The sequence below is a fragment of the Calonectris borealis genome, chromosome 4, assembly GCF_964195595.1.
Source record: "Calonectris borealis chromosome 4, bCalBor7.hap1.2, whole genome shotgun sequence".
NCBI lineage: Eukaryota > Metazoa > Chordata > Aves > Procellariiformes > Procellariidae > Calonectris > Calonectris borealis.
The window spans coordinates 66550431-66573896 of NC_134315.1; the positions used below are offsets into that span (position 1 = coordinate 66550431).

The window sequence follows — 23466 nt, forward strand, 5'->3', positions numbered from 1 at the left end:
GCGCAGTGTCTCAAATCAGCGCTAAGACACCTGAAGCCCAAAGTTTCTCTCCCAACAGCCTCAACCATTACAAAATGAACCTGGGTTTCAAGCTGGTTCCTTGTCTGCTCAGACCTTTCCAGCATCGTAGCACGCTGCAGAGGACCAGCCAACTTCTACCGCTTGCTTTGTTTCTTTCTGCCTTGCCTGTGCGACCCTGGACAGCTGCATGCTCTTTTAGTGGGCTGGAAAATCGCTACACGCTGAACATTGCTGCTGCTCAAGGGGTGAGATGTCAGCCTGACATCCCAGCCACGGGCCTTCACTGCGGGAAACCGAGTCACAGCAGCACGCAGGGAGCCTGTGACAAGTGCCACTGGGCAAGCCTGCCACTTCAGGCTGAAACCCTGCGCTGCAACACTTTGCAACAAGGATATTTCTTAATTACAGCCAACATGCAACTTGGAATTGCTTTTACAAAAACAGACTCAAGCAAGCTCTGGGTCTGCCCCCCAGGTGCTCCCTGCACAGTCCAGCCTGTACCGTAACTCCTTCTTCTTTGGCAACAGCTAGCCTTGCCAAGGAGCCCTGTCAGGAAACGGCCAGCTGCAGCCACGGGGCTGGTGTTGCTTAACATGCACACTATTGAAATAGTTGCAGAGTTTTTAAACAATTACACTTAACATCACCATTACATTTCCAATCTGCATCAGTTCATCCTGAAGCATCCATTTTTCTTACTAAGTTTGTTTGGAAAACTGTCGGCTGCTGGAACGCACTGCAAATTGTCCGGTCCTTATCTGCTACTTTATTTGGGTGCAGCACTTCCCACGCTCACTGAAGTCGGGCCATTAATCAGTGTGGCTCAAGCGCTCAGCTGCCTGGCCCTTCCTGTTCCTGCTTGCTCTACATTTTTGTGCTATTAAGTAACTTGCCACCAGAACGAGAAGAACTAGACCAAATTAACTCTGTTTTTGATAAACACATCCATGGCTCCGCCAAAAAGGAAACATCAGTGACACTCCTGACTGTCTCAGTATCTTAGTCAGTGTAACGCTTCCCATTTCGGGGTACACCACCTACGTCCGCAGGAAGGGCTGGGGTGACTATCTGCCAGAGGAATAATTCATCTATCAGCAGATGACTGGAGCACCACACAAACTACCCAGCCCCACGAGTGAACCAAGGATTTAAGAATGCAGCTCAGTGCATGACAAATCATTGCTGCAAAACAGGTTAAAGTCATTACTACAGGTACAGAAAATGTTAATAGCCAACAGGTGAGATGCAGCCTGCACATGATTTTTTTTCTGTTGGAATTCACTACTTCTCCCTTTATTTCCTCAGTGTGCTTCTTTGGAGAGAGGCACTTTGAGTGACTTGCCACTGTGCTGTATTTCTCATGGCAGCGGCACAAGGTACATATTTCAAATGGTCAATGCTACTTTTTGGATTCAATCACTGTGTGCAGCTGTGGATACGAAAGGTCTAGCACATGTTATGCTTTTAGCAGCCTGCAAAACCTTGTAGCTGGAAAATAGTGCCTTCCCAGCATTACTACCTGGAAGAGCTAAGGTATTAAATGGGAATTGGTAGCTTTTGCCTGGGCATTTTTCACATTGCATTATATCAATATTTAAATATTGCAAAGTAGGGAGGATCAATACAGAGGTATTTGGACTCCCATGGAAATTAGGGCAGAATTTGAGTGATGCCCTGTGAGCTACAAGGGGAGGGTGTAAGAACCAGGACTAGGCTTAACCTCACTTGTGTGCTGTTTGAAGCCAGCTCCATACCAGCATCCCACCCTGCTTCCTCACTCCACAGAAAGCCTAGCCCCTGCCTTGCAGTATTCAAATGCTTTGGTCATACAGCTCCTATCAGCAGTTCTGCTTCTCCCATGTCAGCGATGCCATTAGCAGATATATTGTGCCCACTAGGTTTTTATACCTAAGAACTAAAAAAAAAGCTTTCCAGGAATTTCAACCTGCTATTGCGAACAGTGACCCCACTCCTGTTCCTGGGCAAGAACCAAGAACTGATATATATGTTTATATAGATCTATATCTATCTCAGTGCTTTACCTGTGCATATTAAGGGAATTCAAAAGGGAAGAGTTGTCCGTACGAAAGGCAAACAATTCTTGTGACATAGCAGAGTTTGGGCGGATGAACAGAGCTGACCTGTGTCAGAGTTGCACTTAATCTATGCTTCTATAGAAGAAGCCTCAGGAAGATGAAACTAAGACTAAGCTGATGCCAAGAAAGCCTGGAAACTATAAAAACAGAGAGATGCCTATCAAGGTGTTTTTGCAAGCTATCCTTACGCCCTGCCCCCAAGCCCCCAGCCAGACCTTGTCCTGACACAGCTCACAGGTCTCTGCACTCCCAGATGGTTTTATTTCTGAACCAGCTGGTTATGGGACTCTCAGATTGCACACTGTTTATTCAGAGATGGAAATGACACTTCGGGTCTAGTTTTTAGCAGTTCTCTTTGAAGCGCACACAGCTTTATAGATATTGCTAAAAGACTTTGTTTCCACTGAGTCTGCAGCTGACAAATTCAGGTACCACAGGAGCTGCTGAGCTCCAGCACACCAGAGCACCACAAAAACACTCAGTCTCCCTTCTAATCAAAACAAAAGCTTTTAATTGATAATATTTGGCTCCTGTTACAACCGATACTCAGTGCTCTCGACCATGTTGAAAGAGATTAAATAAAGCTTTAAAAGAAAGGACAAAGTGAGAGCTGCCTAGGCAGGACTAGCTCACATGGAAGCAGCTTTCCAGAATACAGAAACACAATAGGTCTTGTTCACACAATGAAAATTAACAGCTAAACGCTAACATAAGCCTGACCCTCTTACCAGTCCTTCCAGAGAGAGAGTTTTCAGTAAGTTATGTACAGGGATTCCTGAAAGTACAGAATTATGGACTTGGGGGAAGGAAGGGAAGGGAATCACACAAACACAAGAACAGGTCTATGCGGGCAAGTTGGAAAGTGGAGTGAATAGGCATAAAGAACAAGAAATATGCTCCAAAGTTTTTAGTCAGAACACTTACTTTGCATTAGTTGCAACCTGAAGAGACTTACACACACCATAGCTCTAAACCTATTTACTGTGGGTTATGAAGAAATTAGCAGGAACATCCTATAGAGCATATTTTTACGACCTACCTTAGCTTTGAAGCATCTATTATTACTTCACATAGATAAGCTAATCATTGTTGCTTCTTTCCCTTTAACACAGGCTTTAGGATATAAACATCCCATTGAAGCAAGTGAGAAATCTTTCAAAACATCCTGAACCCATCCTTAGCACAAGCTTTTCCATACACAACCACCATAACACTCACCAAACCAGTATACCCATTCTGACACCTGCACATTATACTGCATTTTATGAGGCCTGTACTGTACTCTATACTGAAGCACATCAGCATCATCCACCAGCACAAAAATACTGTGACCAGCATCTGTTGTGTACTTTTTTCCCCTCTCCCACCTCCACCCAGGGGAAAAGCCAGGGTAGGAAAGCTTTCTGTGAAAAGTATTTAATCATACATGAATACATACTGTAGAAAGAAAAAGCAATATGAAAAATGTGTACTGCCTTGCTTGATAAGTTTGATTTCAGAAAAATAAGACAAGCTACATATAGCAAAGTTTTAGTGCAAATCACTGCAGTTTCATTCATTTAACTTCTGATGTTATCAAAGGTCACAGAAAGCCTTGGGGGAGTTGCACTCATCCATCTGGCAAAGCACAGCCTCTGTAAACAGAGCACCAGAGACAACAAATGTCAACCTCATTTTCTTCCCAGAGCAGCTTCACACAGACCTGAAACCACCCGCTTGTTTCAAACCAGCTTTTGCTACCATTTTCAAAGGAGCTTTAGCGTTTGTAGGGAATACTTGACTTCATTCCTAAACATGCATCTTATCAAAACCTGATCTTGCAACAGTGCTGGTTGGTACGGTGATGTACAAGTGTGAGGATGGGCAGTTAGTGACCCAACAATGGACAGCTACCAGAAATAATTTTTTCCTGCTGTTCCCCTCCACAATATAAAAATAAAAATGTATACTTTTTTTAATTAGCATGCAAGTACAAATATCATGGAAAGTATTGTGACAGAGGTTAATGGCTCATTAGCGACTCCTGTAGTTAATGTAGCAATTAATGGATTATTTCCACAACATCAGTTATTGCAGTAACTCAGTACCAGAGTGAGTAATTTTACAGTAATTTGCCCTGTTTTTTTTTTTCCCAAAATCCATGCAAGACTGTTTCAGACTTTGGAGGAATGCCATCAAGCACCAATAAACCTTTAGAGCAACCAGTTAGGCCTTACAGACATCACTAACATTTTCCAACATGCATGCTACATCAACTGCTTGGATACGTACTCACATTTATGCTGGAGTGAGCATCATGTGTCTCTTGAAGATAATGCAAATAAACCAATTGAGAATTTCATATTATCTATCTTTTGATCAAAAATGGGCAAATCTCAAAAGGGCAAGGCATTAAGAGACAGACTTAGATACCTCAAGTCATGGCAAATATTGCTTCTGCACCTGAGGGCCAATTATACCTTATTGTTAGAGCCAACTTAAGATGTTCTCATGTTTCCAAAACCATTTGTGCTTTAGGCACTTAAGTATCAGTAACAGGGTTCCCATCTAGCAGTGGAAATGAATCATGCTGCCTCCAAAAAGAGCTGTTTTTAAATTCTTGACCTGGTTTTATACTGAATGCACTCAAATATTTCACTTATCCAAACTTTGTAAGCCACTATGAAGTATCATAATTACGGTCTTAGATGTATGCTTCTGCTAAATGAAGGCTTATAAAGAATTTATTCAATTGCTACCTATGATTTCTCTAATGCAACAACAAAATTAGCAGTAAAATACTAGCCTTTTCACCAGTTTTTCACCCTAACCCCTTTCAGTCAAATGTTCAACCTCTAATGACCCCATTGGATTTAAAAACATTCCTGTTTATCTCTAGAATCCCAACACAATTAACCTAAGTTGAATAAAAAAAAGCTTAACTAAGGTTTATCTTACTTTTCCTTTACTGAGAAGGGACACCTGATTTTACATAGAAATGCCATATTTGTGTCAGTATACTGGCTACCACGATTTAACCCAGCAGTCTGTCACAGCTTTCAAGTCTTTAATGTGCAGTGCTCTGACATTGTCATGTACCACATACCAGCTTTGAAAAGGAGTTTACTGTATCACAACTGAAGAAGTTTCAGGCATCTTCAAAACTACTTTCATAAAGCCTAACTTGTTGAACCAGCAAATCTGGCTCAGATACCTTTAAAAATCCTAACTAGTGTGATTGACACATGCCCATGGAGTCTCAGAACTTCATATGGCTTCTCAAAAATCAGTTCTTCAAGCCTTTGTCTTTATTAGTCTTCACATTTAAGCAAGAAATTTAAAAACATTCCAAAAAAATGTAAACTTTCTGTTTGGAAGACTGCTACAGAGACATCCTGAAAGAATTCTCTCTCAGGAATTGCCAGAAGCTGAATGAGAATTTGATATTCGCATCTTTTAACACGGCTTAGACTAGGCATCATTTACAATTTCTTACACAACTCTGGGACAACTTCTTTGTTATGAATTGCAACTCTATTTCTCTCCTTCCATTAGCTACATTTGGAGGACAGAGGTTCCTGCAAGCAGGAATTTTGGAGTAGCTCACTCAAGCACATGTGTCCTAAAGGGAATAACCAATGTAAAGGCATTATTTAAGTCAGCTATGAACCTAAGCTCTAGGCAGAAGTACACACCAGGCAGTTCGTCCAGTTCCCAAAGCACTCCTAGGGCTATGTCTAAAAACAGGGATAAATTAAGATCCCATCTTTTGATTCTAGCCTATTGCTCAAGACATTCACAATCAAAACCTTCAAATGAAGTCAACTTTCCAAGAAACATTCTGGACTCAGAACTCACACAAAATCGAGGTATACAAAAGACATGAAATATTTATTATAATTACAGCAGCTTTACACAGGAAAGTTAAAAATTTTAAAAATCCCAATATTTAGATTCGTGATTTTTCTTCATGAGAGTTGGTCAGTAGGTCCCTGGGATATTTGTAGGCACCTTTAAGAGTTCTTCAACTTCTTCTTGTAAAGCCTCAGCTTTTTCACTCAGCAGCATCTATAATGGAAAAAATTCAGAAAATGAATACAAGCATTAGCTATAACTGTTAGACAGGTTAAAAAACCAATGTTTCTTTCCAAGCTTGCATGTGGTCTGTAAAAAACTTCTGCTGCTGCTCACAGGACTACAGTACCTTTGTCTCAAAGGACTAACATTTTCACAAGTACTACTACCAACATTTTTTACTGTTTAGTGTATACCCTTATGAAAAACACTACGCAAATATTCATACAGTACACAGCTGGTTTTCTCAGTTCTGCCATCACATAATACACAAAATTTAACAGAACATAGACAGTTTTGTCTAGAACTGTTAACAAGAGCATTTTTAACCTTAAACATTTAGTTTCCATGTCAGAATAAACATTTTTAAGTTGTGCCTGCCAATTTCTTGCTTTATACAAAATTTCTTACTACAGCATTTTACATCAGACATATAGGACCCCTGATACTATCAACTGTTTAATCTACTGCCCTGAACTGTTTGTTGCTGGCAGTTGGAGTATAAGAGTCCCCCAGTAGCATGTATAGCATAACATGCAATCACTCTTCTAACTTCCCAGTTAGAGAAAACTCCACCAATTTAAAATCTGAGTATGAGAGTAGGCTAGATTGCTGGATTTGACGCTGATGTAGATGAAGAATCTGCATATATCCCCTTCTTTTGGCTCACACAGCAGCAAAAAAAGCAGTAAAGAGTCTACAACAACATTAAATGGCCATGACAATTTTTTAAGCGCATAAATCCCAAAGTCAGTACTTTTACTCTGTGAGAATATACAAACCAAGACTTTGCTGTTGACTGCATCATTTTTACACCAACCACTCCTTCATTTATTCTAGGCGTTCCCTTACTTTACCGAAAGCTTGCTATTTTAGCAGAATCAAACATGAAGCCGATGCCATTGCAACAGCAGATGATTAATGGAGATTGAGAAGAGAAAATACTACCACTTAATAAATAAAATATTTCCTGCATTTTTTGTTTAGGCATAACTCAATGTTTGTTACAGATCCTTTGCCTTGGATTATTTATGTGTGCCTAAGGCACTAAGTGTGCCTTAGAGGCAGATATTAAATGATGGCCCTTCTCATGATGCATATTCAAAATGGAAAACAATTAGAAAGGAACGAATAACAGGGCATGACAAAAGCAACCTAAATAGGCTATATAACCTATAAGGTTAACCCTATACCTTGTTGGTTTCCATTTCTACAGTCCTGAAAATCCTGTTCTTTTATCACAACTACCACTAGAATTTCTGTAAGGTAAGTCCTGAGGTATTGTGGCAGAATCGAGCATTTTCAGTTATAACTCAGCACAGAGATCAAGGTAGTCATTTAATTCCCACATTTCATCAGACAACCCGTCAAACATTTTTGCCCTTTGCTTCCCCTCTGAAAAAGAGCACAACTTTCCACTATCCTGTATATAAGCAATTGTTTTAAGGAAAGTTTAAATTTGCCTATCATTCAGGAGCATGAAGGTAAGCAACTGCTCAATTCATTACTCTTAACCATCTTAGATAAATGATATTATGAAGAAAATACTTCAATATATTCTTAATACAGATGAGTATTTGGATCACAAATATCAACTAATGCCTTGACTAGTAAACTGAATCCTTCATTTTTAATGTCATTCAAACATACACTTTTGACATATTGAAGTTCTGAAGCAGGTTTTTATAACTTTGTTTCTAACTTACCTTTGCAGATGAAACAATTTGTTTGGCTTGACGTCGTGACAAGTGCTCAATCATCTTGACCAGAGTTTCTGGATTTGCATTAGCCAAGTGTGCTAAAGTTTTGTATCCTGCATTATAAAGCTGTTTTGCTCTAGCCTGCAAGTCCAAAATTGTGTTAGATTATTAGAACAGGCAATAAGAATTACCATTAAATGCCAATCTCCGCACCAAACTCAAACATTTCATCTTTGCATATCAATCCAATTCTCTTTGATTTATCTTTCCAAGAACATGAATACTCACTGAGAATCTTTACTTCCCAAAAACACAGCATTACTGCGAAGATTTACCTCCTCATACAATCTTATCCAGCTCTTAGGAACCCATTTGTCTTTATTTTCTTTGAGCCTAGATGATGCTGACTCTACAATCCTTTTTTGTTACCATGTTTCCTGCATTCACTGTCATTGACAGGAACGACTGTCTCACGTTCTTTGGAGGTGTCTAAGAGAAAGGAGGGCTGATTTTATCCAGATTTTTTTTTGCAGAATTTTCACAGAACAGAGCTTTCACAAAATTCCAGAAGAGACTATACTTTCCTGTTTCAAGCCTATAAATAATTTTTCCTTTAGGATCACAGCATCTTTTTAATTTCTGTAGTTCTGTGCGAAGTCATAGCTGTGAGCTCACATATACAGGAGATATTCTCTGGAATTCGATTATCACCAGTGTAAGGGAGTGTGCATTATCTGCTTCTCTTAACTTGGTTTGATCCTGTTACTATGTAAGGTAGCCAAGCAGTATTTGCTTAACAAAGGGTCTCTGGGAAAACATTCCTTTTGCAAAACAAATACTGCTAGAACATTACAAAGTTTAAATTAAAATGCATTTCTACACTAGTAGCAGAGTAATTTACTATACCCAAGGCTTTTGTATCCTGAGTTATGAAATAATACCCATTTGATGAGCAAGTGTTACACCTCCAAACATTTGGTCAATTACCTTTTGTTTTCTTCCCCTTGCCTCTTTTAAAGACAACAAGAAATAGAAAGACATTTATTTGATGGCATATGCGGGGTTTTTTAGCATCCAACAGGTAACAGCTTACAATATATTATCTTCCTCCATGGTAACTGAGGACTATGCATGTTCATTGATGTGAAGTAGGTGTCATTAATTTCACCAAAAATAACCACTAATTGCTAGCAAGTATTTTCTGTGCTCTATTTGGCTGTTATATGCACAGTATGACCGATGATGCAGAATCTTTCCCCACTAATGACTTAAATCTCATGAAAAGGTTTTAGATTGCTCTTTGAAAGCTGTGCAAGTAAATGAGCAGAAAACCATTTTCTTTCCCTACAGTAACCGTAACATTGATTTTATCATTTCCTCCACAGAAATCTATGCAAATCACATCTGTTCAAAATGACAGTCTACCTGCTACAAGTATCAGCTGTCGGTATAGTTTTAACTCCAGTGCAGAAGTACCTTGGTTACAGCAATGATTTTGAAGAGTCATCTTTAACATATAACTTCAGCAGAAACATGCTGTCCAGGCTGTTTTTGCCCTTACACAGAAATGCTCCCATCGGGAGTGAGCCGTGAAAAAAAGACTACTTACCTTTTGCATCCAATTGAGAAAATATATTCAGATAATATTCAGATAGATACAAAAAACCCATTAGACTCTTCATCATTGTTTAGCTTCTCAGAATAAAACCTTACTGCCACTAAATTCAATGGTTTGCTGACAAACTGATTCTACAATAGGCTGGACAGGCAAGTTGGATCATTTTGCTAAGAGGTCCAGTAATTACTTATAACCTTGCACTGAAGCCCAAAAAGATTTTCTATTTTAATAGGAGACTTTGGTTCAGAGACCAGTTAAGTTTCTTATTTAAAATACATACAGCACTGCAAGTGATTGTAAAAGCCCAAGTTCCCAATAGGACTTCACATATGCCTGAGGATCTTCTAACTTAATGAAACATGTAAATTCTTATTCTCTTTACTCCCATGAACTGAAGAATCCTTACCACAAAAGAAACTTGGACTCTGTTTTCCAACTGAGTATACAGCTAAATTATTGTCCAAATACAGCATTTTCACTGTTGCTGTGGTAGCAGCCAGAAGAAAAACATTGGCTCCAGCTCATATTTCCTCAACAGACCACTTTTCCCCCAACCTCCAGGACTGTTGTAGGACATCCGCACCATGCCAAATTCTCAATAAAAAACTAGCTTGGTCTTCCAGATACACTTGAAAGGCACAGTAACATTTAGCATACAAATTTACATTGAAAAACCTCACAAAGCCAGGTTTACTGACCTCTAGAACCCCTGCTACCTCCATCAGAGGGATGAGTTCTGTCTTAACACAGTATGTCAACTGCTTGGTAAGTTCTGTCAGCAAGGCTTTATAAACCCAGAATTCTTCCAATTCCTGCAGAGATAGAGATCACTAAAAATCAGATCCTAAGTTCTGTATTGGGGGGTATGACTGATAGCTCTGCTACAACAACAAGCATATATTTGGCTTCTAGATACGGGAAGCACTATTATTTCTAGTTATCCTTTCAGCTAGTTGCAGAATTGTATTCAGCACTCTTCAGCTGAACATCCCAAAGTTAGGGCAGTTCTGAAAGATAAGCAATGCGTTATTTCAATAGAGGGAAAAAAAACCAAGAGAACAAGCCAAGTCAGCTGTTTTCCTGAGATGACATTCCACAACCATAAAACCATAAAGATCGAGTCCAACTGTCAACCCAACACCACCATGCCTTTAAGGGCCTCATCTACACGTCTTTTAAATATTTCCAGGGATGGTGACTCAACCACTTCCCTGGGCAGCCTGTTCCAAGGCCTGACCACTCTTTCAGTAAAGAAATTTCTCCTAATGTCCAATCTAAACCTCCCCTGGCGCAACTTGAGGCCATTTCCTCTCGTCCTATCGCTTGTTCCTTGGGAGAAGAGACCAACACCCACCTTATTTCAGAGGGTCAACCAGATGGCCTTATTTCCAAGAGAAAGGTAAAACTGTCAATTATTTCACCAACAGCGCTGACACTGATCAATGTCCTGTACAGTTTGTGTATTTTCACATTCTCAGTGCATAAAGCTTACTTTTAATATAAGAAATACCACTGTACGAGCATGCTTTTCTGAACAGCAGAAGTAATTTTGAACAGGAAAGGTGAAAAAACACAGTTTTGCACAGGACAGGTGAAATACAACACCTGTGTTCAGTTCTAACATAAGAGAACAAAACTCCAGATTTTGCAAAACCAATCCCAAAGAATTTATTGGAATTCATTTAACACACTACCTCACAGAAATGGAGAACACAGGAGGCAAATGAGGCAGCAGAATTAAGGAGATTTTGCACATATCCTCGAGACATATTAAATTTCTCTGAAACGCTCCATATATTGGTCTCTTTCAGTAGGGTATAAAGGACAAACGACAGGTAGAGCCTGTTTACCACAGCACTGTCCACATTCTAGGAATAAAGCAAGTTAGAATTCAGAGCCAATATCACATTCAAGATATTCTGTTAGTGCTACAAGGAAATTCTTTTTATCTCTACTCCTTCACATCTCTAAAACGCGTCTATATTATACCCAAAGACATTAAACAACATTAAGAAAACCAACAAATGAGGTTAAAAGAAACCTTAGTAAGTAGAACAGTAATAAAGAACACTAGCAGAAAAATAATCTAGAATTTGTAAATAATCAAATGAGATGACTAAACTGTCATCTTCAGTATGAGAAATCTCCAGCCTACCTTTCTGATGGCTTGACCAGAAGCCTTTTTTGTAATAAAGCTTTCAGGTACTCCCACAATATCCGCTACTTTTTGCTCTGCTGCACTTAACTGGTTGAACTAAAATAAGATTTTATAAAGAATTTTCAGATATTTAATTCTCTTAATATTGTAGAAAACATAAGTCTGCTACTCAAAGTGAAACAACGTTTTTCAATATCTCTATATAGTACTTAGTCACTAGACTAGTACTATAGTCACTAGACAGTCAGATCTGCAGCTTCTTTGCCTACTTGTTTGAATCACCTGTAACTATCCATCTTGAATGCCACATTAACAAAATTAAATAGATTTTAGTGTTATCCCTAGTATACAACAGTACAGAAAAGGGAGTAGTTGAATTATGGGTGGATCTTACAGGGTGTGCAAGACTAGGATAAGGGCTGTGCTGCTAAGGCTGACATAAGCATAGTAGTCTGTAGGAAAGTATTGGTCACAGCCTAACAGTTGCAATCATGGCTGGAGTTAAGCATTAGACTCAGATATCAAACAAAGATTAAGAATTAACATTCTCTAGTGGATTTTGCTCCCTAAACTACAGATTAAATGAGCATCAGATAGTAAATATGGCTCTTGATCAATTGCAAATCTGCAATGATGTGGTTACATATAAATTGCCAGTTTATAGGAAAGTCTTGTTTAAGATTAACCAGGACTCTGGTGATGGCAAGGCTAGCACCAAGGTTAGAATCAGAATTTGGAGTATTGGCAACTCAAGAGATGTTTCATGCCACTGTTTCCCCCAAACAGGGTCAAATATTATAGATGCAAAAGAGAACTTAGGTTTTTATGCAATACAGGAAAGCACTTCTGCCCTGTGACTGAAAATAAAATAGCATATCTTAACTTTTCATCAAATCTGGTTACCACTATCTACATTTCCTATGTGTATAAGCTTACTTAAAATTAAATAAGCAGGATTACTCTGTGCCCGTTTGCTAGTAAATTCTCACCTGTCTCAAGTATATCATCCAATCTGGGCTACAGTTAGAAGTCATATCATACGGAGTTGCCAGATATAGAAGATGAAGATTGCTCTCAAGAATCAGCCCTTCCAAACCTTTCTTCAATTCTCTGTAAAGAAGATTGCAGTATGCCAAGTCTATAGACCCTATAATAAGCACACAATATATTGCAATTTTAAACAGGCATACAGAGTTAAGTATAATAGATTTCAACATAGAGTCAGTATTTCCCTTATCCTCCACAAAAGCTTGTTATGCCATCCAAACTGAAGAGAAATAACTGTAACCTGAATAATTGCTCTAACCTAACATGAGCAGTGAAACAGAACTGAGGAAAGGCAGTCATCTATTCCCATGTATGTCTGTTCTGTGTGTAGTTTTGGAGTGGTTGTGAATTGCTTTGGCTTTAATGAAATCCTGGAACAATCTCGCAGATTGAAGGAATCTTGCAGAGATTCATCCTATTCCAATTGCGTTCCGTACCCTGTATCTTTACGCTATGACAGGAAAACAAAACTTCCTGATATAGTCTCTTCTTTATTACAATTGGTCTACACGTCATATGCTTCCTTTCCCTCCTAAGTCTCCCTCTAGATCAAGAAATCCCCCTGTTCATAACAATGATTTATAAAACGAGGTCATGAGCCATTTTGATTACAATCACTAGATCAAATCTAAGTCATTTTTTGGGGAGTACAGTTCTGGTTTTAGTCTCATTGTGACCAATGTTATTACATTCCCATCATGTTCCATCATGCACTACTTGTTCATTCCCATTTTTAGTCCAGCACATCATTTAGTAATCAAAACTGTCTCTCTACAACTTATTTTTCATTGCAGTTTCAGACTAAAGATGGCAAAACATGTTGAATTGAGGTAAGGCTGAGATAAAATGTTTTGTTGAAATAAAGATTATAATAAGAATAAAAAAAGTCTTACCTTTATATGTAGCTTTACCCAACAGCGTGATTGTTAGTATACATTTGGAATCTTGGTCCTTCTCAGATATTCTTCCTTTTAGGAGTCCTTTTTCTATTAGATTTTCTAGCCCATCTCTAATTATCTCTGAGAGGCTCTTCTCTTTAGACAGCAGCTGCTGCTGAACACCCAGTAATGTATTGCACATAAAATTGTCGACTTCCTCACAGGTAACTGCTATCTGCATCAGTTTTGCAAGTAATTAGCATGTTTAAAGGTATCATTTCACATAACATTTCATAAGCTATACGAAAAAATTTACTGAATAGAGCAGTTCGATATCCTGTTAATGTGTTTCTATACATGACAAATAGAATGATAGACAGTCTATGATAGATCTGATGGGACTGCTCTCCATCTGTTCTGTTATTCTAGCTACTGCATCATGTTAATTTGTTTCCACTGTTCCTATTCGCATTTTGAATCAAGTATCAGAAATTGACATATTAATACTGTAATGTATCATAAGGTAGTTATAATTTTGACTTTTACACATAAGGAAATTGTCATGTTACGTGATTACTTGATAACTGAGTTAAATAAAAAGACTAATCAAATCTTTGTCCTTCTTATCTGATTAGAAGCTGTTCTGAACTTGTAAGCCAAACTGTTTAAAAAGTCTGTTTTTCCTATAGAATCAACAGATAAGGTTTTCTTTGCGTTCCCAAGCACTTAAGTTACTCAGAAGAGTTAAGTGATACCTTCAGTCCAACCAAAGATAACAACAGGCTCTGCATTCCCTTGGTCAACTCCAGCAGAAGATTGCTGTAACAATTCTCCAAAGGACTGTTAACTAAATCCTGAACCTAAAAAAGAGCAAGAAATATATTAGTTCAAGGAAAATATTTATGCATTAGTTTTACTCTTTTAAAAATACTGATAAGCATGATTCAGCTTATAAAGAAAATAAGTGTAGACACCTAAAGTTTTCAGTTCACATCTGAAAACAAACCACATAAAGGTAGTTTATAGGTATTATTACATAAATCAAATACTTGCAATGTTAAGTGAACAAAAATTAAGCTAGGCAGTTCAGCTCCTCCTGTTTATCCCACCAGCTTAATCCAACAATTTAAATTACCAACAGCTTTGTAAAAATTACCAAGTGCTTGTCTTTTTCTTGCACTATGAGAATACTTTCTCCAGCACTGTCAATACCAGCTCGACCAGCTCTGCCAATCATTTGTTTATACTGGTTCTTCTTCAGGACATCATTAGCAACATAAGGAGCTCTGAGAATAACCCTGTAAAAAAGTCTTTAGTAAGTTATGCTTTATATTAAAACTCCTAAAGTGGCAATAAAATTTTACAAATGCATTCTTTATACAGGCCCCTTGCTAAGTAACTAATAAAAATCAAATGCACTTGTTTGAACAGATGTGTACATCAACCAGGAAAACATTTAACAATTTAAGGTTTATTGAATAATAAGCCATGTTTATTATGTTTTGCAGAACCTTTGGAATTAGTCTTTATGTCTACTCAAAAGCCTGAGTTTAAGGGTGAAAACCACTGAGATATAAAATAAACCTTACTAAAAAACATAAGTAACACTGACCATACATCAGTTATGCTAGAAAGACAATACTTGTCTCTGAATTTTTTTCTCCCCTCAGATGTGTTATTCCAACATACACGCACACAAAACTGGATTCTTAGCAGTCTTTGGTCATAAAAAGTACAGCAGGCATATCATCAGCACTTGTATAAGAAAAGGCAACACATTTTTGTGTTAAAACATATTCAAGCTATATCTCCTTAGAAAAGATTTATTATACAATTTAAACGCTGTTCTTAGGACAATATCTAAAGAAACCGCCATGAATTTCTTATTCTTCAGGATAACATTACTAAAATACTGAAGTATTTTCTCAATTTCTTAAAATTTTCTTAATCCATTCAGGTAAGTGCACTTCAGCTATGCATTCTGAGGGACTTGTTACCGATTCACATTTCCTCCATAAAAACTTTGCAGTCTTGTGTCCTGAATTGAACATAAAATCCCTTACGCTTCCAATTTGCTAGTAAAAGCAGAAATACACTTTAAATAACACCAATATTTCCAACTTACTAAAGCAATTTTTTTACAAAGCAAAAATCAATACAACAATGAAATATGTTTGAGTTACTAACCTTCTAGCTGGCAGGTTGACTCCAGCAGCTAAAGTAGCCGTACAAGCAAGTAGACACAGGACACCTGTAGAATATGCTTCCTCTATACTTTTTCTTTCATCATTTGTAAGGCCACTATGGTGATATGCAACACCAAAAGGGATTGTTTGCTTCAGAACAGGACAGACACTTCCATTTCCAATATTCTTTAGGTTCTTGATGAGATCTTGTTTCTCTTTCTCCCTGTGAGCTCTAAATTCTCTTGGAGGAAGAAAAGTGTTTTATACTTTGATCAATCATTAACTACTTAAAAATATCAAGAAACATGCTTACTGTCTATTGCTGTTCATTATCCATTCCTCCAACATCTAGGTTGGAGAAACAGTTATTTCCAGTAACTTTAAAATAGCAATAAACAGGAGAATGATTAAGTTGCAATAGAACTCTCCTTGTTTGTAAGCACAGGTACAGAAGGGATCAAATACTGACTGGGTGTGTGTGCATTGAAGTGCACTGAAAAAAGGAAATACAGCCAGTATTACCTCCTAGCGAAGATTATAGGTACATCAAAAATGGTTTCAATTTTGATAGCAAGGCTGGTTTTTTATTTTAATATAATTTCTTCCTACATAAAATTTAACTTTGCTAGACCATTGAGTTGATCAAATCACATTTCAATGAAACCAAACATAAGTCTTACTTTCTTTTCTTTATTAACGAAGCCTGGTTTAGATTTTACAACTTTGTCCTGGTTCCGGCTGGGCCAGAGTTAACTTTCTTCCCAGTAGCTTGGGGGGTGTGCTGTGTTTCGGGTTTAGTGTGAAAGGAGCGTTGATGGCCCATTGATGCTTTGGCTGTTGCTGGGTGATGCTTGCACCGGGAGGGGGGAGCACAGCCCGGGTGGTGGACCCAGCTGGCCAATGGGGTATTCTATACCATGTGACATCAGGCTCAGTATAAAAAACAGGTGTGTGGGGGGGCTCACCCCCCGTTCGTGACATACGGTCGGTGAGCAGTTGCATTGTGCATCGTCTGCTTTGTATATTCTGTTATTGTTGTTGTTCTCACTGTTATTATTACTGTTCTACTTCGTTTTATTTCAATTATTAAACTGTTTTTATCTCAACCTGGGAGTTTTCCTACTTGTGCCCTCCCGATTCTCTCCCCCATTCCACCGCTGAGCAAGCGGCTGCGTGGTGTTTATTCGCTGGCTGGGGTTAAACCACAACAAACTTAGATTTATAAAGTAGGTCTGGAACATAGCTACTCAATCAACTACTAAGATACATGATCAAACACCGGGCTATAGAGAAAATGTTTGTTTTCTAAGCTTACAGAGACCAGTACCAAAGGGACACAAGGTTAGATTAATTTAGTGTGCTATTCCTTTTTTCTTTATTATTTGTCCTCTAATAACCATTTTTTCAACTAGTTTAGAAAATAAGATTTTTTTTTTGGTAAAACATTTGTTTAATGAGCCTTGAGTAGTTTGCTATCATTTATGCAGCTAGCAACTTTACATGACTCCATATTCAAAGCATTTACTTCTGATCACCATGGAAAATCACTTGCAAACTAATGAAGATAAATACTAAGTTCTGACCAATTATTCCATACATAATTAAAAAATCATGACAGAAACTTACTTCTTGAGGTACTTGCACACCATGGAAGCCACATTTTCACAGTTCTTTTTAGTGGGACAAAAGATTAGGCAGGAATATTTAGGAATAACTTCAGTAACCAGCGCAATGATGTGGTCAGGATCTGCTTTCTCCAGATTACTAGAATACTATCATAAACACAGATTGACAAACATTTAAACTTAGAAATTAAGTCATAAACTAAGTATTCAACACAGGTTCTCAATCTTTGCTGGAATACTCCCATTTGCTTTAATGTGACATAATTGCAAGTTGTAGGATAAGCTTTTCTCCCAATCCTCACTTGAAGAGTTTATTAACACACCTAGCTTGAACTGAGGGATACATGGATGTAAGAATCGAATGCTTTGCTTTCTCCCCTTAATACTTCAATTTCTTTTAGTGACACCATAGCAATGTTATTTGTGCTACAGGCAGTCAGCCATAACACACATTTTCTTTTTAAAGGTTGAAATGAATCCCTACAAGGCAGTAATAAGCCAACAAAAACCAAAAAAGATGCCTTCTTTCAGTATTGTTTAAGAGTGATCAACTGTTGAGAAAATCTACCCAAAATCATAAAACATTGCGTATCTGGAATACTCAAACCCACTGCTCTTCACACTCAAAATACTGAAGAAGCCTCTATCTTAAAGAGCAGTAAAGAAGTGAAAAATCAAGTTACACGTTCAGTATTTTAAAGGCCTTTTTTCTCCCCAAAGCCTACCATTTTCTTTCTCACAGGTATTACTATCATGTTTAAGTAATTTCTTTGGTAAAAGTTCTACAAACAAATCAGTGTAAAATAATACATTTCATAACTATAGTTCAAAGAAACTATAAGCACTTTGATTTTACCTTGAAGTTAAGGAGATGTGAAAAAGTATAGCCATTTTCTGTTTTGTCGTCAACTGCATAAATGGTGTCTCGTATCTTTACATATTCCTTTAATTCTACCTAGGGAGATATAAGCCATAAAGAGAAACTTTAGTTCAATTACCAAGTCTTCTTTAAAGATTAAGTAAACTGATGTACAGCTAGTGGTTTTTTCTAAGCATCACATTTCATATACATACTTGCACGCACACGAGCACACACTCCACCCCATCACGAATTTTTTTAAAAGTTAATTATTTTAATTTGCCTTGAGGAAGTGCCTGATTATAGCAACTAATATGACAAATGTTGTATCCCATGAACTATTCATAAACCATTGCCATGACAGCATTCAAGCACCAGTAGTACAGATTCTAGTTATATCAAATGAACTGTAATGATTTATCCCAATAACTAAACCAATTTCTAAATTACAGCTAAAGTGACACAAATGGCTTAACACAACAATATAAAGGTACTTGCATTTGTGCATTTACAAGTGCATAGAGCTATTTATTTTATTGGTACAATTGCAAGCAGTAGCAGGCATTATATTACATTACACTGAAATTAAGCACAAGCTGTGATATGATCCTAAACAGATTTGCTGTAATTTTAAAGCCAAATATCTTCTTTACTAGTTTATGGTATCCTGTATACAGACCGGTCTAAAATTATTAGTATAGTACTCCGCTTGCAGGAACTTCTGCAGGTCTCCAACATTATTTAAAGTTGCGCTCATTCCAATGATTTGCGTGTTTTCTGCAGAACAGAAGTTGAGATGAATTTATTGCCACGTTCATAATTTTTAGCACTTCTGCTCAGTATTTAATTCATAAGCCTGCTTCTTCATCGTTAGTCTTTTTAAATGCTAAAGTAGCAGGTTTGAAGGAGGATATAGCTAAGAAATATTACCTGAGACGTAAACATAAAAAAGGAATCCTTCTCTATAGAAGCATTTAATTGGAATGGCTAAGGGGCTCCTACGAAGAAATGGAAGACATTTGACAACACTCAGGATTTCTCAGAGAAGTGGTATCAAAAAAGCTTCAAAAACATCCAGCCCATCATTACAGGGTCAACTAACACTTAAATGAGTAAACACTGTTACTGCATGGAGTCATGCCATGTTTTTCAAAAGCAGCCAGAACACCACAAATCCAGAAAGAAAAAGTATGACTTCTCTCTAGAGGTGCCATCACTACAATATTTTAATAATATTAACTGCAGCCATTACTTACTACTAGTGTAAAGAATTTTTGCAAGAGTGATTTCCAGCGTTGCTCCACGACTTCCCTCACCTAGCATATGCAACTGTGCACAGAAGGGAAAAAGAAAATGCAAGAATATTACTGAGTTAAGAGTATTTCTACAAAAAAAACAAATTATGTAGTCCTAAGCAAATATTACAGGAATGTCTTTGTTGGACTTCCTCATATCCCTCCGGTAAATTTTGACTGCTAAGCTCCTTCCAGAAGTATAGCCTCACTGAAACAACATTTTGAAACAACATTTAAGAATCACAGAAAAACAGACCTAAGAGCAAACGTAGATAACAAGATTTACCTTCCATTTAACTAGACCGTAACTGACATACACAGTTAACTCCTGACCGTAAACAGTCAGTGTGGAGATCTTTATATTCACCAGCCTAAAGCAATTTTAAACAAACCATGTTTTAAGCCACACTCATAGTAGAAGTTAATACAAAAAATCTTCTAGCAGCCAGCTGCTTCCAGAAAAAGTGGAAGTTAATTCTTAAGCTGCCTTCTGTTTAGAAGCTACTGTGTTCAAGCAAGGTCAGTCAGCCTGAAGCATTCCATGAATTAAACATCCCTGTTAGATGTTATACATGTGATTCAACCCCACAATCAACCCTTAGTAGCACAACTCAGCCACACCACTAAAAAGCAGAATAAGGGGCAATCCTCACAGTCAAATGTTACTGGATATTTTTCTTTTTTTAAAGTTTTATTTAGTCATTATTAATACCAGACATAGTCTCATAGTTTCATATTTAGGAGTTCAGTTCTGGGATTCATAAAATACATTCCATATGGTTAAAATGATTTATGCTTTTTCTAATTCATTAGAGATGTTTAGTTGACAAGTAGTTACTAAGTAATTCACCATCAACCACTAACACAGTAGGTCTCTCAATATAGAATCTATTGTCCTGATCTAGCAACAAATGCTTCAGTTAAAGAAAAATAACTTTGAATATTACAGAATTATGTACCAATGCAGAAAAAAAATTAGTTAAGTAGTAATAATTTCATGATAAACACTCAAAGCAAAACCAAGTAATCAAAAAACTGCTCTTTGCTAATAATTGCATATTATAAATACAAAAAATTGCATATTATAAATCTGGGTAAATCCTGTAGCATACCTCATCTACTACAACCAGACCAAGGTCATCAATTCTTTCTGTTTCAATTAAGGAATTCACTAGAGCATGTCCTTTTTCTATAGTAGCAATATAAAGAGACTTTTTTATTCTCCTCTTGATTGGTGGAAATCTTCCTTTACTTCCTGCGTATTCTTCAACCAGGAAACCCAATTCTATCCCAAAACTCGATAAACCCCTAACCTGTTAGAAAAAAGATCAATTAGAGAACAAACTCATGATCATTTTGGATTTCAGAGCTGCCTCAAGAACTCAACATGCATATAACCAACCCACACCACAATCAACTGTTTGAATTAATGAAAACATATTAGCTATGACTAACTTTTCCAATTGCAAAGCTGAAGTGTTTACAAATATTATCAAGCTTGGGTTACATCTGTTCTCTAAAATTAACTTTTCCTTTATACCAAAAAAATACTAGTTTTTGTTTCGTGTTCAAGACCATTTCTTTAGCAAGTCAGGCAGTACAGCTCTAAGACTGCAGAACTATACATAACATTGCAAAAAGCTATTATTTAAAAATTCAGCACACTAACTTTATAACTCAGCATCTTCACCTCATAATTTACGTCTGTTTTATTACAAAATTACTGACCCTCAGAGCAGCATTTAGGAGAGAAGTCACTCACTTCCCACCACATATTTATGAAAATCATGGAGTTTGCTAAAATTAGTGTTAAAACCAGTCAAGTAACAAGGCATATCAGAAAAGATAAGCAGTATCAGAAATACTGTACCCAGACCTTTTCTTGGACAATGGCAACATATGGCAGGATCATCAGAACATCCTTCTGCCTGCAAAGTAATTCTTGGAGAATTATTATTTCAGCTACAAGTGTTTTTCCACCACTTGTTGGCAATGAGTAAATTAAATTCTTTCTTTGCTGTAGAGATTCTAACATTAAGCAATCATGCTGCCATTCTGCAAAATTAAGAAAGAATTATTAGCAACCCCAGGGGCATGTTAATCAATATGCCTTCATACAGACTACTTTAAGTCTAGTGTTTGAGAGTTTTTCTTCAATAAACTGCTAAAAGCTTTCAGTCATCAAGCCCTCCAAAGTGTTCTGTAAGCCCGATCAACCTTTCCCACCCATCTAAAATAACCACTTAAAAAACCCAAAACAACCACTTTCCAATGCCGTTTACATTAAATATTACCTTAACGTAAATATTTTTACATGGGTAAACCAGGCAACACTTCACTAACAATTTTTTTTTTGCAACAAACCATTAGCTACATTACCATAAAGCGTTTCAATCCCTCGAAATTGTCTGAATAGGTCTTTAACTTTGCTAGGTAATCCATAAAAAGGGCCTATATCAACTGAAGAAGATTCAATAGTTTTTCTAGCAACACAAATCTCTTCCGATAAAACAGCTTCTTTCAGCTGCTTGGTCTTAGAGACCTGCAGAGTCTGGGCTTTGGCATTTCCAGTCATAGCACTTTTCAGATGATCTTTAAGACTCTCAGTTTTAAATAAATCACACTTAGAGTCTGAGGAAAAGTCAGTAGGTCTGTTCCCATGTTCAGCATCAGGACAAAAAGGTGATAGACTCCTGATTTTGTCCGAGGAAGAATTCACACATTTATTCCTCCTTTCTGAGACTGGAGATATTCTAGAATCAGAAGAAAGTTTATCCATTTTCTCAAAATACAAAAGTTGCGATGATGGCAAGTCATCTAAAATAGATTCAGTCAGTTCTTGATTGCTATCCACCGGGTCATTTTCATTCGTTTGGAAAGCATCCTCTTTGTCAGCTTTAAGGACAACCATATTTTCTGAAGCAGAAAAATAATCTTGTTTTTTCTGATGAATTCCTGACTGAAGATTCCCAAGTATGATTTCTCCAGCTGCTTTAATATCTGTATTTTTATCCTGCAGGTATTTGTGCTCTACATCATCAACTTGAGCTAGCAAAGAATCATTTCCATAAAAGCTGTCATAGTCGCCAAACATATCTTCTTCACTATCATTACTACACTGTAAAAACAGAAGTATTAATACTCTGAAGTAACACTAAAGAAGTCAGCATAACTTGTACAGCACATAGATCAGATGCAAGCCATTTAAGTCCTCCCCAACTTAACGAGAAAATTAGGTGTTTTTCTGATGTTGTTTGTGAGCAAAACCTAGCTTTACTTCTAAGGAAGTGCATGCGTTAACTTAGTGAAACTTAACCTACAAGTAGACATGATGCCTGCATAGCTACTTAGTAGTGAAGTTGAAGTTAGTAGTAGTAAAGTAGTAAAGTTAAAGCCAAAACGCATCCCCTCTCATACAAAGCAAGGCGCTCCCCGATCAGCGTCACGCAGGCTCGGTCTGGGCCAAGCCACCCTCCCAGACGGAGTCCCCCCACCTCAACACCCGGCCCTAGGAGCCTGCCCGCACCCCGCCATCCCCATACCGGGGTCTCCGCCGGGAGCCCCTCGCCACCGGAGCTCGGTCTCTTGCGAGCCACCGGCGAGCAGACGGCGCTAGGCTGCACCGGGGCCCGGCTCCGCTTCCGGACAGAGCCGGAGCGGCTCTTCCTCCGCACCGTCAGACTGGGCTCGGCCATCACCGCCGTCCCGTGGAGTTGGGGGGGTATCAGCCTCCGCCCTGAGACCGGGGCTGCGAGAAAGCGGTGTAGAGACCGTCACGGCCGCGGCAGGGCACGGCAGCGGACGGCCGAACCGCCAAAGGAAGACGGGACCGCCATGAGGAGAGCGCAGAGCCACCACTGCTTCCCACAACCCAACCGCCACCGACATCACTTCCGTCAACGAGCTACTGAAATCAAGGGACGGTAACCG

The 23466-nt window shown here is 38.0% G+C and overlaps 1 protein-coding gene and 1 long non-coding RNA gene across 10 annotated transcripts; one reads left to right on the top strand and one right to left on the bottom strand.

Moving 5' to 3' along the window:
• The first annotated feature begins 671 nt into the window (after positions 1-671).
• On the top strand, positions 672-4053 carry LOC142082502 (uncharacterized). Its single transcript, XR_012673712.1, has 3 exons — positions 672-1233; positions 1327-1397; positions 3230-4053. It is a non-coding gene; the product is annotated as an uncharacterized LOC142082502 (long non-coding RNA).
• A 1915-nt stretch (positions 4054-5968) lies between these two features.
• On the bottom strand, positions 5969-23249 carry HELQ (helicase, POLQ like). Of its 9 annotated transcripts, none has more exons than XM_075149974.1 (18): positions 23079-23249; positions 21916-22649; positions 21413-21591; positions 20649-20849; positions 19498-19570; positions 18921-19018; positions 18239-18337; positions 17384-17529; positions 15759-15998; positions 14728-14869; positions 14327-14431; positions 13587-13806; positions 12636-12793; positions 11644-11742; positions 11183-11356; positions 10187-10300; positions 7877-8011; positions 5969-6164 (listed from the first exon to the last, which is right to left on the bottom strand). In XM_075149974.1, exons 2-18 carry the CDS (start codon positions 22628-22630, stop codon positions 6078-6080), a joined length of 2985 nt encoding a protein of 994 aa, XP_075006075.1. In that variant the 5' UTR covers positions 22631-22649; positions 23079-23249; the 3' UTR covers positions 5969-6077. The 9 variants fall into 9 exon arrangements, with proteins under 9 accessions (XP_075006075.1, XP_075006072.1, XP_075006078.1 ...); XM_075149971.1 differs by having other exon boundaries at positions 21916-22654; positions 23079-23248; XM_075149977.1 differs by having other exon boundaries at positions 21916-22452; positions 23079-23169.
• Between the last annotated feature and the right edge of the window lie 217 nt (positions 23250-23466).